This window comes from Marmota monax, unplaced genomic scaffold (genome assembly GCF_021218885.2).
Source record: "Marmota monax isolate L192 unplaced genomic scaffold, Marmota_monax_Labrador192_F-V1.1 WCK01_AAM20220418_F8-fsc00001, whole genome shotgun sequence".
NCBI lineage: Eukaryota > Metazoa > Chordata > Mammalia > Rodentia > Sciuridae > Marmota > Marmota monax.
Window position 1 is genome coordinate 25,167,596 of NW_026693777.1, and position 16,228 is coordinate 25,183,823.

Sequence of the window (16,228 nt, forward strand, 5' to 3'; positions counted from 1 at the left end):
GGAAAACCCCAGAAAAGAATTTTGATTATTTTGGTTTGAGGCAAGGGCCCATCCTAGACCAATCAATGGGGGCTATGAGATGATGCACAGACACAGCTCTTTAGGCTAGCAGGAAAAGATACAGAAACAAGCAGCTTGGTTTTCTGATGTTTTTCACATTCTCATAATCCTAGCCTCAGCTTTTTTCCCAAATCACAACACAGGTAACACTGCATGTCATGTCAACACAACAGACAATGTTGCAAACAGAGGAAGCAGAAACAGGTATTCATCAATTTAAAAAAAAAATTGTAGTTGTAGATGGATACAATATCTTTATTTTATTTATTTATTTTATGTGGTACTGAGGATCAAACCCAGGGCCTCACACATGCTAGGCAAGCACTCTAACACTGAGCTATAACCTCAGCCCATTATTTATCAATTTTACAAGCCATTTGGCAAAATAAGTACCCTGAGATAAACTCCACGCACAGTCTGCTATCCCAGACTGTGCAATATAGCTATGTTTGAGTCTATTTTGAACTGCTGACAGAATAAGCTCTGAGACTCCTGCTGCAAATAAATAAATAAATCCTAGAGATTTATTTTATTTAAATTGGATTTCATTTCTGACCCTATAAGCATCTCCTCCTGTCATTGATGAAGGCCTGTCATAAAAGGTCACTGCTGCTTCTGTGTAATCTGTTGAACTTGATGTTCTAGAATACACAGAAAACATACAGAAGCCCAATATATGCTTTTCTAAGTCAATGCACTATATTTGATTGAAACTAATTCTGAAGCAGATTCCTATGAACTGATATTGGATAATCCCTAATATAACCAAAGGTTTTTAAATTAGGCATGTAAAACTGAAGTCTCCTACTTTGCAAAATTACAAAGATGATAACATTTACTAAGGATTAATTATATATCAGGTGTTTGGGGGCACATCTTATTTAATCCTGCAACAACCTTGTCTACTTTTTATAGTCAAGTAAATGGCAGAGTTAGGATTAAATCTATGTCTAAATTGCTGGTTCTCAAAACCTTGTACTTCCCACCAAACCACACTACCTCCTGTCTACTTTCCTCTGATAAACATGCCTTAAAATTTCAAGGAACTAGCTGGGCACAGTGGCACAACCTTGTATTCCCAGTTCTCAGCAGACTAAGGCAGGGGAATCGCCAAGTTCCAGACCAGTCTTGGCAACTCAGCAAGACCCTGTATCAATCAATCAATCAATCAATCAATAGGACTGGGGATGTAGCTCAGGGATAAAGTGCCACTGGGTTCAATCCCCAATATTGAAATAAATAAATAAATAAATATTCAAGAAACTAAATGCAATATGTATCCTATACTGGATTATGAAACAGAAAGCAGACATTAATAGAAAAACTACTGAAATCCAAATAAAGTCTAGAATTTAACAAGTAGTAATGTGCTGATGTTAATTTGTTCAGGCAAATGTACCCTTCTAATCTAAGATGTTAACATTAGAGGCAACCATGTGAAGAGGAAGTGGGAACTCTATGTATTTTTGTGATTTTTCCACTAAGGCAAAATTATTCCAAAGTAAAAAGTATGATTTAAAAAATTAAAGAAAAATTTGAACCTCAGGTATTGTCCTGAAGCTTGATACCTAACTGGATGTTTCCAAAAGAGTAGAAGCAAGTGGTTTTTCCTGTGACTATGAATTTTAAATCTACCAAAGACATCACTTCTGGCTTCATCAGATTAGGTTAATATAAAAACAAATTAAATACTATGTCAAATGACATCTTGGTTGACCAGCAATAAAATGCAGCCCCACAGTAATAAAGAAACCTCTCATCAAGCTGATCATGACAGCAGGTGACCTAACCAGCTGTTTATAATGTGCTGCAGTAGGCAGTTATGGCTAGTTGGGAAGCAGGAAGGATGCAAGGCCATCCTGAAGTAAAGGTTAGGATGATGTCATTAAAAGGTTGGATTCTGAGAAAGAGCAGCAGCTGCCAGATCCAGTTGACCCCCAGTAGTCAGAGGCAGAAATGGGTTTATCCCCGAGTTAGGACCTCAAGCAAACCTTGAAGAAGAGACACAACTGAAAACAGCAACAGACTGCACCCCACACACTCAGCCTCAGACCAGAGGGCAATCTTCCATCTATCTGTGTTTGGAGAGAGCTGCTGATCCTGCACTGATCTCCTCGACGACACCACTCATAAAGTAAAGAATGGTGTTTCTTCCAGAAATATCATCTTCAGAAAAGGAACTATTTATCCAGAAACTATTTATACATCCCCAGCACCCAGGTGGGGGTGGGGCAGTATTTATACATTTATATTAAAAATATTCTAAGACTTAAATTTCCGACTGTTATAATTCTAAGCTTAGATCTCTTTTACACGATGTATCCAGGATAAACATAAGGTTTAATATTCTGTATGCTTAATTACATCATGTTCATCCCAGTTGGATTGCCAGTCCTTCAAGTGACAAGGTTAAGCACATTTAAAAAAAAAAAAAAAGGTTTCTTCTTTTCGCCTTTTCAGTGGGCTGCTCACACCATTTACTTCAAAGTTTTCAAACATTTTCCTCCTTTGAAATTTTAATTTACTCTAAGTGCTTGCCCCCACAGAATATTCTCCAGTGCCATTCAATCCTGGACCCTTTTGAATACAAATCCTTGACAAAAACATCAAGGGGGTGGGATTGTGGAGACATACTGAGAAGCTTCTGAATTGTCCTCTGAAGTTCTGTCATCTAGATGCTGAGGGTGTCTCTTTGTTCAGCCGTCCAGACCATAAGGCCACACAACTAATGTGCCCTCTGGAATCACAGGATCTTTCTTTGAAAGAGTTGTCCAGTTTTCAGGGTACATTAGGTAACTGCCCGTACAGCAGCACAGCCAGAAAAGAATGTTGGTGCTTGCCTTCAGGTATAGGTGCCTGGGGGTCAGGAGCAGAGGGAAAGGCAAGGGGTGGAGTAGGAGGCGGGTGATCGACAGGGATAGACACAGTGTCTCCTCCTCCCTCTGAATGCGAAATAGCCAATGAGGTGGCGCGGCCAGGCCGGCCGGGCCGCCAGTGCCATATAGTATGCAGCAACCGGAGGAGTCACGTTGGGGGAACGGCAGAAAGCAGCTATCCGTTTACACTACTTTGCTCTAGCAGCTATCTTAATGGTGACTGCGTGGCCGGGGGGAAACCTGATCGGCCAGATCCAGCCGAAACCGGGAGGGAGGGAGTGGGCTTTCCGGAGGGGGGGAGGGGGAGGGAGACGAAGGAGGAGGAGTAAGAGAGGGGGAAAGAAAGAGGAAAAGAGTGCGAGGGAGTGAGGGAGGGAGGAAAATAAACAACAAAAAATGTCCTCTTCCTCCCCCACCGGGCAGATTGCAAGTGCGGCGGACATCAAGCAGGAGAATGGGATGGAAAGCGCCTCGGAAGGGCAGGAGGCGCACCGAGAAGTGGCGGGGGGCGCGGTGGCGGGGCTGAGCCCCCCGGCTCCAGTCCCTTTCCCCCTGGAGCCGGGGGACGCCGCGGCCGCCGCCGCCAGGGTGAGTGGAGAGGAAGGGGCAGTGGCGGCGGCGGCCGGAGCGGCGGCGGATCAGGTACAACTCCACTCGGAACTTCTGGGCAGGCACCACCACGCCGCCGCCAGCACCACCGCACAGACCCCGCTGGCCTTCTCGCCGGACCATGTCGCCTGCGTGTGCGAGGCGCTGCAGCAGGGGGGCAACCTGGACCGCCTGGCCCGGTTCCTGTGGTCCCTGCCCCAGAGCGACCTGCTACGTGGCAACGAGAGCCTGCTGAAGGCGCGGGCGCTCGTGGCCTTCCACCAGGGCATCTACCCTGAGCTCTACAGCATCCTCGAGAGCCACAGCTTCGAGTCGGCCAACCACCCGCTGCTGCAGCAGCTCTGGTACAAGGCGCGCTACACGGAGGCCGAGCGAGCCCGCGGCCGGCCGCTGGGCGCCGTGGACAAGTACCGGCTACGTAGGAAATTCCCCCTGCCCCGCACCATCTGGGACGGCGAGGAGACGGTGTATTGTTTCAAGGAGAAGTCGCGCAACGCGCTCAAGGAGCTCTACAAGCAGAATCGCTACCCTTCGCCCGCCGAGAAGCGGCACCTGGCCAAGATCACCGGCCTCTCCCTCACCCAGGTCAGCAACTGGTTCAAGAACCGCCGGCAGCGCGACCGGAACCCCTCGGAGACCCAGTCCAAAAGGTGAGCGCCAACTTTCCTCCTCCTCCCCCTTCCTCTCCCCCACCCCCTTCCCGGCTTTCTTTTCCTCCAAGTGCTCGCAAACATGGCGCTTACCTTCCCCACCAGCCGGGTCCGGCTGCCCACCTCTCCCCGCCCCCCACCTCGCTCCCAGACCCGGAGCAGGGGGCGGCTGTAGCAAGGGGCGGAGGGAACCTCCCTCCTCACCCTCCCCCTCCTGCCCCCAGAAGTTTCTCGTCGCCTGCCTAGGTCTCAGTCCCCGCCCCCACCTCGGCTGGTCACCGCTGCCCGGCTTCCCACCCCCATCCCGCTGGCTTTGAAGTTGCCACTCTCTCCTTGGGTTCTGGCCGGGCGAAGGAGGGGCGTGCGGACGCTGGCAGGGCAACTCTCGCAGCCGCTTGAGGCCCGCGAAGGCAACCGAGCGCCTGCCGGGTCCGCACCTCCGCTGGGTCACACCCGGCCTGTCGTGCGCACACTCAGTATCCCCGGGGCTCGGCTGCCTCCGGGTCTTCCTTGGAGGTCAGCTGGGAAGCCCTGAGGGGAAGAGAACATTAGTGGGGGCTGGCGACCCAGAAGGGGTCTGAGGACGTCGAGGTTTTAACGTGACAGAGTTAATCATTCACCCTGCCGGTTGTGGTTCCTTTCGAGACCGCCGCAACGTGGGGTGCCGGGGCGGCTCGGCTGTGCTGTGTTTTGAAACCTGATTCTGAACAAATTCGGATCGGGTTTCAGCGCGGTAGGGATTGCGGGGCTGCTGGGGCCCCTTTCTGGGCCCCCTAACTGCGTGGTTCTCTACTGGTACCGTAGTTGGGAGGTGGGGGACTGGCTGGCATAGGCGGACAGCGGGAAAGAAGGGGCGCTATCAATTCAGCCCCTCCTTGAGCTCCCACCCTGTTGGGCTTGAACTTTTTGACTGACAGGTTTTTCCCCTCTCCAAAAGAAATATCGGGTTTTCCACCTCTTTTGTGTGTCCTCAGGAGTTATACACTTGGGGTGTGTGTGTGTGTACGCGCGCGCATGTATGTATATATTGTTGGATGAGGTAAAGTAAGGAAAAGGTCGTCTAAAGAGATCGCATCTCCAGCCCTCCGGGGATTGGAGAGAAAGAATCCAAACTCTGCTCGAAGGTTACGCTCAGAGAAGGAATCTGGGAGTCGGGAAGCCAGCCCGTCTGGGCCAGGTGAAGGTGATCACCTGGCGCATTCCAGAGCCCGCCGCGGCCCGCCCTTACAGCTCCTGCCCGTAGAACCCGGTGGGGGCCCGACGGCTGCCGAGTGCCTCACCCAAGGCAGAGAGAGAGGCTCTGTGTCCTAGCCCGGCCTCGCGGTAACCAAAACAAAACGCGCACCGAGACTGAGAGCACCCTTCCGCAAACTTGCGGAGGGACCCAGAAAAAGCCCGTTGGTTAGGCCATGCCACCTGCCCGCTAGAGGCCGCGGATCCCCGCGCCCAGGCACCAGCAGAATCTGCTAGGCAGGGGATCAGAGGGCGGTGAGCGGGCACAGTGCGCAGGCCAGCTGCCTTGCAGCCTCCCTTCCTAAACTGGGCGCGTTCCCCGAGTCTCCCTCTACCCTCAAGCCAGAATACCAACATCACCCCTCTCCCCCCTAACTCCACGCCCCACTCCCCTAGTTGCTTGGTTTAGGCCCCTCTCCGGATCTACCACCCACCCGCACCCCCGTGAGTCACCCTCGCAGACGGCGACGGCTGCTCAGCCTCAGCTCGTAAATCAAAGGGCTTTCCGCGCTCTGGCCCCGCAGCCCAAAGCCTGGGTAATCCCCTCCCCTCAGCATGAAAGCGAACCGCGCGCGGGCCACTACTGGGATGTCAGATCATCTACTGGGCCAAGTCCCACAACACGCTTCCAAACTGCCTCTGTCCTGCTCCATCTACCCAGCCTCTCTAGCCAAATGGGGGAAAAAGTCCACCACCAATCTCCAGCCCCAATTTGGTATCTCCCCCAAGTCTGGGAGCAAAAGATTACAGTCATGCCTGGAACAGGATTGAGGACTCTGGGAAGGGGTCTGATAGTTACCAGGCCGCTGAATGACCCACACCCTTTGCCTCCCACCTCACCAGGGCACTGGATGGTGTTTGTTAAATAGGTCCCTATGGCTTCCTTTGGATTCAAAGGCGACTGCACATAACTGTTCTTGGGTTGAAAGTGTCTTTCCTACAACAAGGACAGCCTCTTTGTTGAATGAGAGAGTTGTCTGGTGGAGTAGAAGTTTGGGAGCAGGTGAGAAAATGGTCTCTTGTTAACTAATGGTGAATAAAGCTGAACACTTCACACCTTCTGCTCCTTTGGCAGTTTCACCTACCTCTAACACTAATCTGAATAGAGGGGAGGGGAAGCGTTCCTAAACAGGAAAAACTGATCACTTCATTTAATGAGATTTCCTGTGATATAAGTAGCAGCATATTTCCCAGTGAGGAATAGCACATCAGTGCTATAAAAAACAAAAATACATAACTATTCTGTAAATTCTGTTAGCTAAATTTACATCTTCCAGGTCTCTGGCCTTTCCCTTAAAATATATTAAAAATGATTAGGATCTGAGAATTTATCTTTCCTGATTCCCTGGTCAGAAACTGCTGAAAGGTCTCATAATTTTAACAGGACTAGTAGACATCCTGCTGTGCTTTCCTTAAATACTACCCTTAATGGGTTTAGAAGTTATTTTCTAAACAAATGGCACCATGTAGAATGTCATCCCCCTGACCTTCTGAATGTCTTGATTTTCTCTTCCTCTGTACAGTGAGTCAGATGGAAATCCCAGCACTGAAGATGAATCCAGCAAGGGACATGAAGATTTGTCTCCTCACCCACTCTCAGGTTCATCAGATGGTGTCACCAACCTCAGCCTTTCCAGTCACATGGAGCCAGTATATATGCAACAAATTGGAAATACTAAGATACTAAGCTCTTCTGGAGTTTTGTTGAATGGAAGCTTGGTACCTGCAAGTACTTCACCTGTCTTCCTTAATGGTAATTCTTTTATTCAGGGACCCAATGGAGTTATCCTTAATGGATTAAATGTGGGAAATACACAGACAGTGTCATTGAACCCACCAAAACTGTCTTCAAACATTTTGAGCAATGGTGTAGCCATGACTGACATACTGGGATCTACCTCCCAGGATGTGAAGGAATTTAAAGTCCTCCAGAGTTCTGCTGCTAACTCAGCAGCCACCAACTCCTATAGCCCCAGTGCCCCCGTGTCATTCCCAGGGCTGATACCCAGCACTGAGGTGAAAAGAGAAGGCATTCAAACAGTGACTTCCCAGGAGGGAAGCTCCGTAGTGACTTTTACTACACCAGTGCAAATTAACCAATATGGCATTGTCCAGATCCCTAATTCCGGAGCAAACGGCCACTTCCTTAATGGGAGCATTGGATTCTCTCCACTGCAGCTGCCTCCTGTCTCAGTGGCAGCTTCACAAGGTAAAAACCTCATTTGGTACCATAATGCACCAGCGAATGTGTTGGGCTGCTGCTGAAAATGGCATATTTAGTGAGAGCTATAGATTGATGTTACTATTCAGGTACCTCATTAACTCCACAGCTGCAGAACAACCTGATATAATTTTCCTTCACAACACCCATGTAATACACACAGCTTGCTTCATTTCCTTGCATTGTGGGATAAGATTTTATTTTCCAAAAACTGAATGGAAAATATAATTCATAAGTCTTACCAATTCTAGTTACAAAAATATGTCAATCAGTGCTTACAAAATAAGTAGTGGTATCCATTACTTGACATTTTTTAAATTAAAAATGAATAAAACTGCTAAGAATGTAAAAATGAGTTGAGCAGTTGATAAGCATATATATGCTTTACCTAAGCATTATTGAACAAAATAGTTTTAAATGAACAAACAAAAAAGACTATATCAGTTTTGTTTGAATCACGTTCCCCCTATAATTAAGACTACAACTTAAAATGACTTAAAATCAGAAGAATATGTGATTGGATTTCTGTTAGGATATATACTCACCCCCTAAATGTGCAAGTTTATTTATGAAAACAACTATAAGCCTTATTGATATATATTTGTGACTTTACTACCAGTAATCTTCTAGAGAAAGCACTCATCTCAAATTTGAGAAAGCCTAAGCTAATATGCCAGTTTTTCACTGACTTTAACCAAGTCTGGATCATTTGTCGTTGTAGAGAAATAAGAATAGTTAGAATTTGACAGTGGAGGTTACATGGTCCCTTGAATTCAAGAGTGGAAGATGTTGATGCATGTTTACCTTTCTATAAGCAAATCTGAAAGTACAAATTTTTAATTGATTGCTGGCCTTCAAAGTCAGCTTTTCAGCTTTCTATGATTTTTACCAAAAAGAAAAAAAAAATTAGGGCTGGGGTCATGGCTCAGTGGTAGAGCACTTGCCTTGCATGCTTGGGGCCCTGGGTTCAATTCTCAGCACCACATGAAAATAAAAAAATAAAAAGTGAAGGGGAAAAAAAAGGACCATATCTAACTTTTTTAAAAAAGAAAGAAATTAGGCAATTTATGAACAGTCCTGTTGTTTCCACAGCTATGATCTACTTCAGCTTATTGGAAGCACTAATGGGAAAATGATTGTAAATTTCTTTGTTTCTCTTTAAGCAAAATGTTAGTCAGACATGACAGCCCTGCAGCATACTGTTCAGTGTTCATTGTTGCAGCTAGGGCCAAAATATGAAAGCCACAGAAAAAGCCAAAGTGTTTAGTTTTACAATAATGTGGCTCTAACCCCTTTTCCCTCTTTAGGCAAATTTCCAAAAATAGGTAACATTTAAAAACAAAAGCTTTTAACAAAAAGTGAGTATGTATATTGGAAGAGGAGAAAAGTTTAAAATGTTTGTTAGTTATAGTCTAGAAAAGTGCTACCACAGAAAATTATTATGAACTAGTATCTAACTTTTTAAATGTTCCATAGTTATTATTTTTTTAAGTGGGACATTTAATAAGAATAAAAGTGTATACAACCAGAGATTATGAAAAATTGTGCCCTACATATGTAATAAGAATTGTAATGCATTCTGCTGTTATACATAATAAAAAATAAGAATTTAAAAAAATAGAATAAGAGTAGCATTTTCAGTTAAAATAGCTAAAAGACAGGGCTGTCAATCCTTAAACTGTCTGTGAATTGAGGGCATGAGATTAATTAACTAGAAGGGTCCAGTGAGCAAATTCCTTTATAGTAGTGTGTATTACAGTTCTTAAGAAAGCATTTTGGGGATATGACTTCTCAAAAACACATAGAGCCTTGTTTCAAATGTCTAGATAAGGTAAACTTAACCTTTCTATTATTAGGGTTTAAATGAGAAAGTAGAGTATCTGTATCTTATATTTATTAAAAATCTGAAAAAATAAGGGGTTTCTTTTCTTACCATCATTATAAAGATTTACTTTGTACTTTGGAGTTTTAATGATTTTAAAATTAATGTTTAATAAACTCAGTTGCAGTTGTACTTAAAAATCATTTTTAGATTATATCTGCCTTTCCCCTTTCATTTGTATATAGTATAGTTTTTATACTTACAGAAGTATTATTTTACTTGTATTCAATAGCCATTGGGAAAATGTTTCATGTGTTATGTTGTCTCTATTAAAAAAAATTGTTTTTGCACATATACACTGGTAAATAATTTCACAAGCACGCATACACAAAGTAAACATCTCTTTCAGATGGTTTTTGCTAAAGTCTACCAACCTACAAGAATTTTAGAGCATACGTTGAAGCCAAATGTTTTCATATAAAAGCACTTTTTTTTTTATCATTTGTAGAGCCTAAACAAACATTCATGTTAGGAAATAGCCCAAATATACCTAGAAATGTTTTTTTTTTCTTTCTTCTTTTTCTTTTTCTTTCTTCTTTTTCTTTTTCTTCAACTTTTTATAGTTGTAGATGGAATGCCTTTATTTTATTTGTTTCTCTTTATGTGGTGCTAAGGATCGAACCCAGTACCTCACACGTGCTAGGCAAGCACTCTGCCACTGAACTACAGCCCCAGCCAGAAATTATTTTCTTAACATCAGTATTTCTATGATGAAATTTTGTAACAGTTACATAGGACTTCAAATACACTATCTGTGTCTGCACCTCTTTCTCTCTCTCTCTCATTTAAAGACATTTCTTGGCATTAGGGTGCTTAAAAATGTTTGGAACACATATAAACAGCCTCTGTAATAATTCACAATTATTCTAATAATTCAAAAAGAGAAATAATTCAGAAATAATTCAGAAATAATTCCCTAATTTAACATTAGGCCATTTTCGCAAATACTAAAGAGCTGACATCTTATTCAGAGGCAGGGTAAACAAATAGCACATCTGAATTCTGTCACAAATGCATCTCTTGCCCCAAATGCATCTCTCCTTCAATAGCAGTATCTAGGGACCTAAATCATCTGATTACCATCATTTCTCTTTTCCCTTGTAAAGACTCGGGGGGTGGGGCGTGGTGGAGATATATATATATATATATATTTGATGAAGATGGGGTATCCAATTCATCTACACTGCCTGAGTTATCTGATTTGAACATCTTCTAACTTTTCCACTTACATTTCTTTTTCTCTACAGACCATTATAGTGACAGTCTCAAACGATACAAACCTTTTAGAGACACATTAGTTCTGATCCTTTATGTTAATATGTATTTTTAAAAGCAGATTTCAGTGTAATCATTAATTTTTCCTATCACTACAACACTGAAAATTGAGAGCTGGCTCAACAACAGAAGAAAAAATCCTTTTGAGTGTTTTGTTGACTTCACATTACTTTATGGCTAGTTTGGTGAAAGTCTGCAACTTGTCTGTACAGGTTTATGTGGTTAACTTGTAAGCCTCAGGGAAACTCATTTTATGTGGTATTTTCTACATTTCCATTTTATGTCAGTCATTGAGCAGTCCAAAGCAAAGGCATTTTATTTTGCATTTATGTTTTCTAGTTGCACTGGCAGTGCTAGCAATAATTATCAACTAATTAACAGATATCAGTTGATAATAATGAACCAACTTGATATATATAATATTTTGACATAGATATATAGTTTTTTTTTAACTTAGCATAAAGCTATAGTTTCAAGTGCTGAATGAAGGTGATTCTGAACCATGATTGGGCTGCATTATTACATAGAAGTTTCACTTTGCTAGACAACTATTCCTGAAGAAAAAAAATCACATGGGTAAAGAAGTGATTTTTTTCTCTTTCCCTATCACTTCCATCAATGCTAATCATTACTTTATTTTTTCCTAGGTAATATTTCAGTAAACTCAAGCACTTCGGATGGGGGCACATTTACAAGTGAGTCTGCCACAGTCCAGCAAGGAAAGGTTTTCTTGAGCTCTATTGCTCCCAGTGCAGTGGTATACACTGTTCCTAATTCAGGCCAGACTGTAGGATCTGTGAAACAGGAAAATTTGGAAAGGAGCCTGGTATTCAGTCAGTTGATGCCTGTCAATCAGAATGCACAAGTAAATGCAAATCTGTCTTCTGAAAATATCTCGGGGAGTGGCCTCCATTCACTGGCCTCCTCATTAGTTAATGTATCCCCAGCTCACAATTTTTCCCTGACTCCCCCTACACTACTAAATCCCACCGAGCTAAACCCTGACATTGCTGATAGCCAGCCAATGTCTGCACCTGTGGCAAACAAATCTACTGTGACATCTGTCAGCAACACTAACTATGCAACTCTTCAGAACTGCTCCCTTACTACTAGCCAAGACCTATTGTCAGTCCCTATGACTCAGGCTGCCCTTGGAGAAATAGTTCCTGCTGCTGAAGACCAGGTGGGTCATGCCTCCCCAGCAGTACACCAGGATTTTGTCAGAGAACATCGTTTGGTTCTGCAATCAGTAGCTAACATAAAAGAGAATTTCTTACAAAATTCTGAGAGTAAAGCAACAAGCAGCTTAATGATGCTGGACTCCAAATCCAAGTATGTCCTAGATAGCATGGTTGAAACTGTCTGTGAAGACCTGGAAACAGACAAAAAAGAGCTTGCCAAGCTCCAAACTGTCCAGTTGGATGAAGATATGCAAGACTTATAAACTTTATCCCCAAACCCTTTTTTTGGCATCAGCAGCAAATCTTTTCATGAAGCCCCAAGACAAAACATTTTCCATTGAAAGGAAAATATTCTACTTTTGCAAGTAAATGCATTCAAGAAACTTTGGATTGATCTGCATGAAGATCAGTTAAAAATACAATCGTAGAACTGCATTACTGCAGCTTTTTTGTTCACACATAATGTTCTCTTTTAAATAGATGGAGACAAAGGAACAAGATGAAACGTATCAAGTCAGAGTATATCATTTAGTTGGCAATATCATTCTAAGGTCAAAATAGAACTTTATAGTTTTTTAAATTAAAAATGCATACACCTAACAGAATTAAGTATAGCTAAAGACTGTTAGAAACAATGCAATTGTTTTTGTTTACTTTTACTCCATGGGCATTGATAAGGTTAAGAAACAAATGGTACTGCAAACTATTTTAAGAGTGTTTTTTTTTTTTAAGGTTAAGTAGCTTAAAACATTATACATATGTATATGTATGTACGTACACACATTTCTCTTTCAGCGTTTTTGAGGAAGTCTTGGTTAAGTCTCTACACATTTCCAAATATTATTGCTAACAGTTCACTGTGGCTGAGGAAGTTTGAACCTCCACAAAAACTCTGAAACACTTCAGTATGAATGTAAATATATCAGTTCTGTAAGTAGGATTTGAGTAAGTACGGTGAATTTTATTTATACTGTGTATGTTTCTCTTATACTTCAGGCGTTATAAACTGAAAAGAAAAATGTTTTCTTACTGTTTAATTTATTTTTATTGTTTGAACAGGAAGCGAACATCATTGTTTCCAACAAAGTTTTACTTTTTTGTAGAATTTTTAAAACAATGATTTTTATCAGGAGTCTATTAAGGTCAATATTAATAACACTGAAACAGGAACTCTAACTCCCAATATTGGAATTTTGGTACTTTTTTCATACCTTTGTTCTTTATTTAGCAACACAGTTCATTTAAATATGTTTTATATAGAATTCTATGTGCCTTTTTACCTTGTGGCCTTTTTATTAGTAGTGAGATACAGAAGTGTCAACAAAAGCACTGATGATTCTTTTCTACTATCTAACAGGGTCAATTTCATCCCAATTGCTTTAAGTCTGGAGAACTTAAGTTTCACTAAATAATATGTGTTATGATTATCATGCAAATGGATCAATTATTATTGATGATTTTCATTACAGTGAAAATAAACTGTAGAAGACCATGTAAAATCAATTATGCAGCCAGGAAAACAAAAATGTTAAAGAAAAAAATATGTAATTTTTTTTTCCTATTGAGCAAAATTCTGTCCCATCGAAATTTCATTCTTAGTGTCTTGAATTAGTTATTACACTATAACACATGACTCTTTGCACTATATTAACAAGTCTTTTGTAAAAGTAAATTTTGGGGGTTTTCTTTAAGTTTGCTTGATAATGTTTATGTTTATCAGGACTCTGAATGCAAGATGTAATAATGCAATTCATTTATATAGTAAATAAAGTTACCTCTGGCCTCTAAAAAGCCAGAAAAGTGAAAAATGGTCTCTTCAGTGAGGACTTAAAGTTGTTAAACATAAAAATGTTACATCTTGTTTACTTTAAGATGTGGACAAAGGGTCCTCTCTAGAGCTCTGCATGCCCCTCAGTGGAGCACATTGAATAAGGGCCATAGAGTACTTAACTTTTGCTATTATTGCAAATGTAAATCACAGGCATAGATGAAAACACCTATGAAGAATTCCTCTCCCTTCATTTTGATAAAGAACTTACTACATCTTTTTTTTTTTTTTTTTTAATGAAATTAGTGACTATTCCTAAGCTGCTGAAACTGTTTTTTGCCTTGGTTTTTACAAAGTCAGGTGTTTTAGAGCTCTCTTCCATTCTACCACTACTTACTTATACAGCTTTCTTTTTCTTTGGTTCTGTGTTATCAAGATTAATTACATGGCTCTGTACTGTAGTGTACATAAAAATGATGTTTTCCATTTGATTACTGCAGCTATCAAGAGTTTGTTAATTATTTAAAACTACCCATCTAGTAAGGGAGATAAGCAGGTTTTAAAAGTTATATATGGCACATATGTAACTGGAAAATTTTTATATGTCTTCCAAAAATATAAGCCTTTTATTTAGAGTTCTTCTTCTCCCCTTATGAAAAAGATAGCACAAAACTTAAGACTTACCTAGGAAACCCCTTTATATTTTCAACATGATATAATAATAACCCTACAGTTATTCTAGGTAGCTACACAATATACCAGGTTAAGAATCAATGCACATTGCAAAGAACTTATTGTTCTTTTCTATTCTTTCAGTAAAGTAAGGGCCAGTTGGCATGTAGCCCATGTATATGTGAATGGAATAAGATAAACCCCATGATCTCCTTGCACAGAATTGCAAATTTTTTTGTTTTTTTATTTTTATTTTTTTGCAATAACAAGGGCCAGACTCAGAACCCTTGGAGTTCATGTGGCAGAATATCCTTACATAAACCAATGCTTGAAGATGCTACAGATGACCCTCTAGTGGCCCCAAAGAAGAATTGGAATGGGGCAAATAACCCTTCAAATCCCAACCCCTGCTGCTGGCTTTTGGGATTTTTGGTGTGAGCCTATCTATGCACTCTATCAGCCAGAATTTGGCATTTTGCTCTTAGTCATATCTAGTAAAGGACAGTCTATTGTTTAAATAGAAGGTGTATTTGTTTCTTAAGCAAGAGCACCTGGGTTATACTGCATTATATCTCATGTGTAATTATAGTAAAGACTCTGAATTAATCACACACTCTAGTGCCTTTCTTATGTTGTGAAAGGCAGGTAGATGTTTTAGCCATAGATTAAAAAAAAAATAGTTAAATTGCACACTGACCTTAAATCTCCCTGTATGTGCCCTTGTATCTTGCATGTTAAAAGTTGGATAATTGGGCATGTGTAGCAGCAACCTGCCCTGCTACATCCTAGAGAGTGTGCTTTAGTACATAGCTACCAGTACTTAACATTCTTTAAACTGTGTTAACAGATCATCTCATATAAAAATAATTCAGGAAAATGTAGGGAAAAGAAATATATTTTACAAAAGATGTTTCAAAGTCATCTACTACTTAGATGATAGTGTCTAACAGTTATTTTGTATCTAACTGATACATTTCAAGTTAATTAAATATTACCACCATACACTTTATTAGTCAAAATTATATAGCATGTGATTCTTTTGGCTTTCAGGGTTCTCAAAAATTTTTTATTCTTTTGTTGCATGTACTATATGTTCAGAGGCAATCAGTTATGTACTCAAAATGGTTTTACTGTGCCTTACACAAAGAAACTCTATACAGAATGTATATCATGGGGTGGGGGAACAGAGTCTTTACTGCACTGTTAGGTGATGGCACACAGAGCATGTCCCAGAACATTTCTGTGCTTAATTACCCAACCAAAGAGATCTAAAGTATGTATGTTGTACTGTAATGGGGGTTTATGCCTGGACAATTAAGTGTTTTATTTGTTTTCTGAAATGATGTGAACTTATTTTTCTAAACACTATGCTAAATAAACTTTATATTTATACATATCCTGTGCTGAAAAAAAAAAAGTTATTTGAAGAACATGGTGTTTTTAAATGTGAGTAACCCATCTTACTAGGCAAGAAATGGGAAGTAATATTGGCTTTGTCACTGAAAAAGCAGAGAAGAGTAGGAAAGCACACGCATAAGCATTTCAAAGACTGGCAAATACTTATGAGACCAGTTGGAGACATTTCGGAAAATAATATCTGATCTTTGTACAGAATTATGCAATTCACTTAACTGTACCACACACTCAGAGCTAAACTATTACATTTTAGCCTTAGAAGGGAGAAATGTGCCTTACTCATTTTTGTGTCCCAAGAGCTCAGTGTGGTAGCTGGCATACAGTAGGTATACTGTATGGGGTTAAACTGAAAGTCTGTTCCCAAATCAATTAAAAGAGCTCAACA

General features: G+C 41.1%; 1 protein-coding gene across 3 annotated transcripts; it reads left to right on the forward strand.

Annotated features, from left to right (window-relative positions):
- Window positions 1-3,056: 3,056 nt before the first annotated feature.
- Six4 (SIX homeobox 4) lies at window positions 3,057-15,823 on the forward strand. 3 transcript variants are annotated; one of them, XM_046461147.1, is made up of 4 exons: window positions 3,057-3,152; window positions 3,360-4,195; window positions 6,952-7,637; window positions 11,454-15,823. In XM_046461147.1, the coding sequence occupies exons 1-4, from the start codon at window positions 3,150-3,152 to the stop codon at window positions 12,248-12,250; spliced, it is 2,322 nt and encodes a 773-aa protein (XP_046317103.1). In that variant the 5' UTR covers window positions 3,057-3,149; the 3' UTR covers window positions 12,251-15,823. The 3 variants fall into 3 exon arrangements, with proteins under 3 accessions (XP_046317103.1, XP_046317102.1, XP_046317104.1); XM_046461146.2 differs by lacking the exon at window positions 3,057-3,152 and having other exon boundaries at window positions 3,262-4,195; XM_046461148.2 differs by lacking the exon at window positions 3,057-3,152 and having other exon boundaries at window positions 3,262-4,195; window positions 6,952-7,181.
- The last annotated feature ends 405 nt before the right edge of the window (window positions 15,824-16,228 follow it).

What these genes read in the sequence shown, in the direction of transcription:
- Six4 (XM_046461146.2), top strand. Translation starts at nt 3,333, where the DNA reads ATGTCCTCTTCCTCCCCCACCGGGCAGATTGCAAGTGCGGCGGACATC. An exon ending in TCGGAGACCCAGTCCAAAAG is followed by an intron (nt 4,196 to 6,951) that starts GTGAGCGCCAAC and finishes TCCTCTGTACAG; the next exon opens with TGAGTCAGATGGAAATCCCA. An exon ending in CTCAGTGGCAGCTTCACAAG is followed by an intron (nt 7,638 to 11,453) that starts GTAAAAACCTCA and finishes ATTTTTTCCTAG; the next exon opens with GTAATATTTCAGTAAACTCA.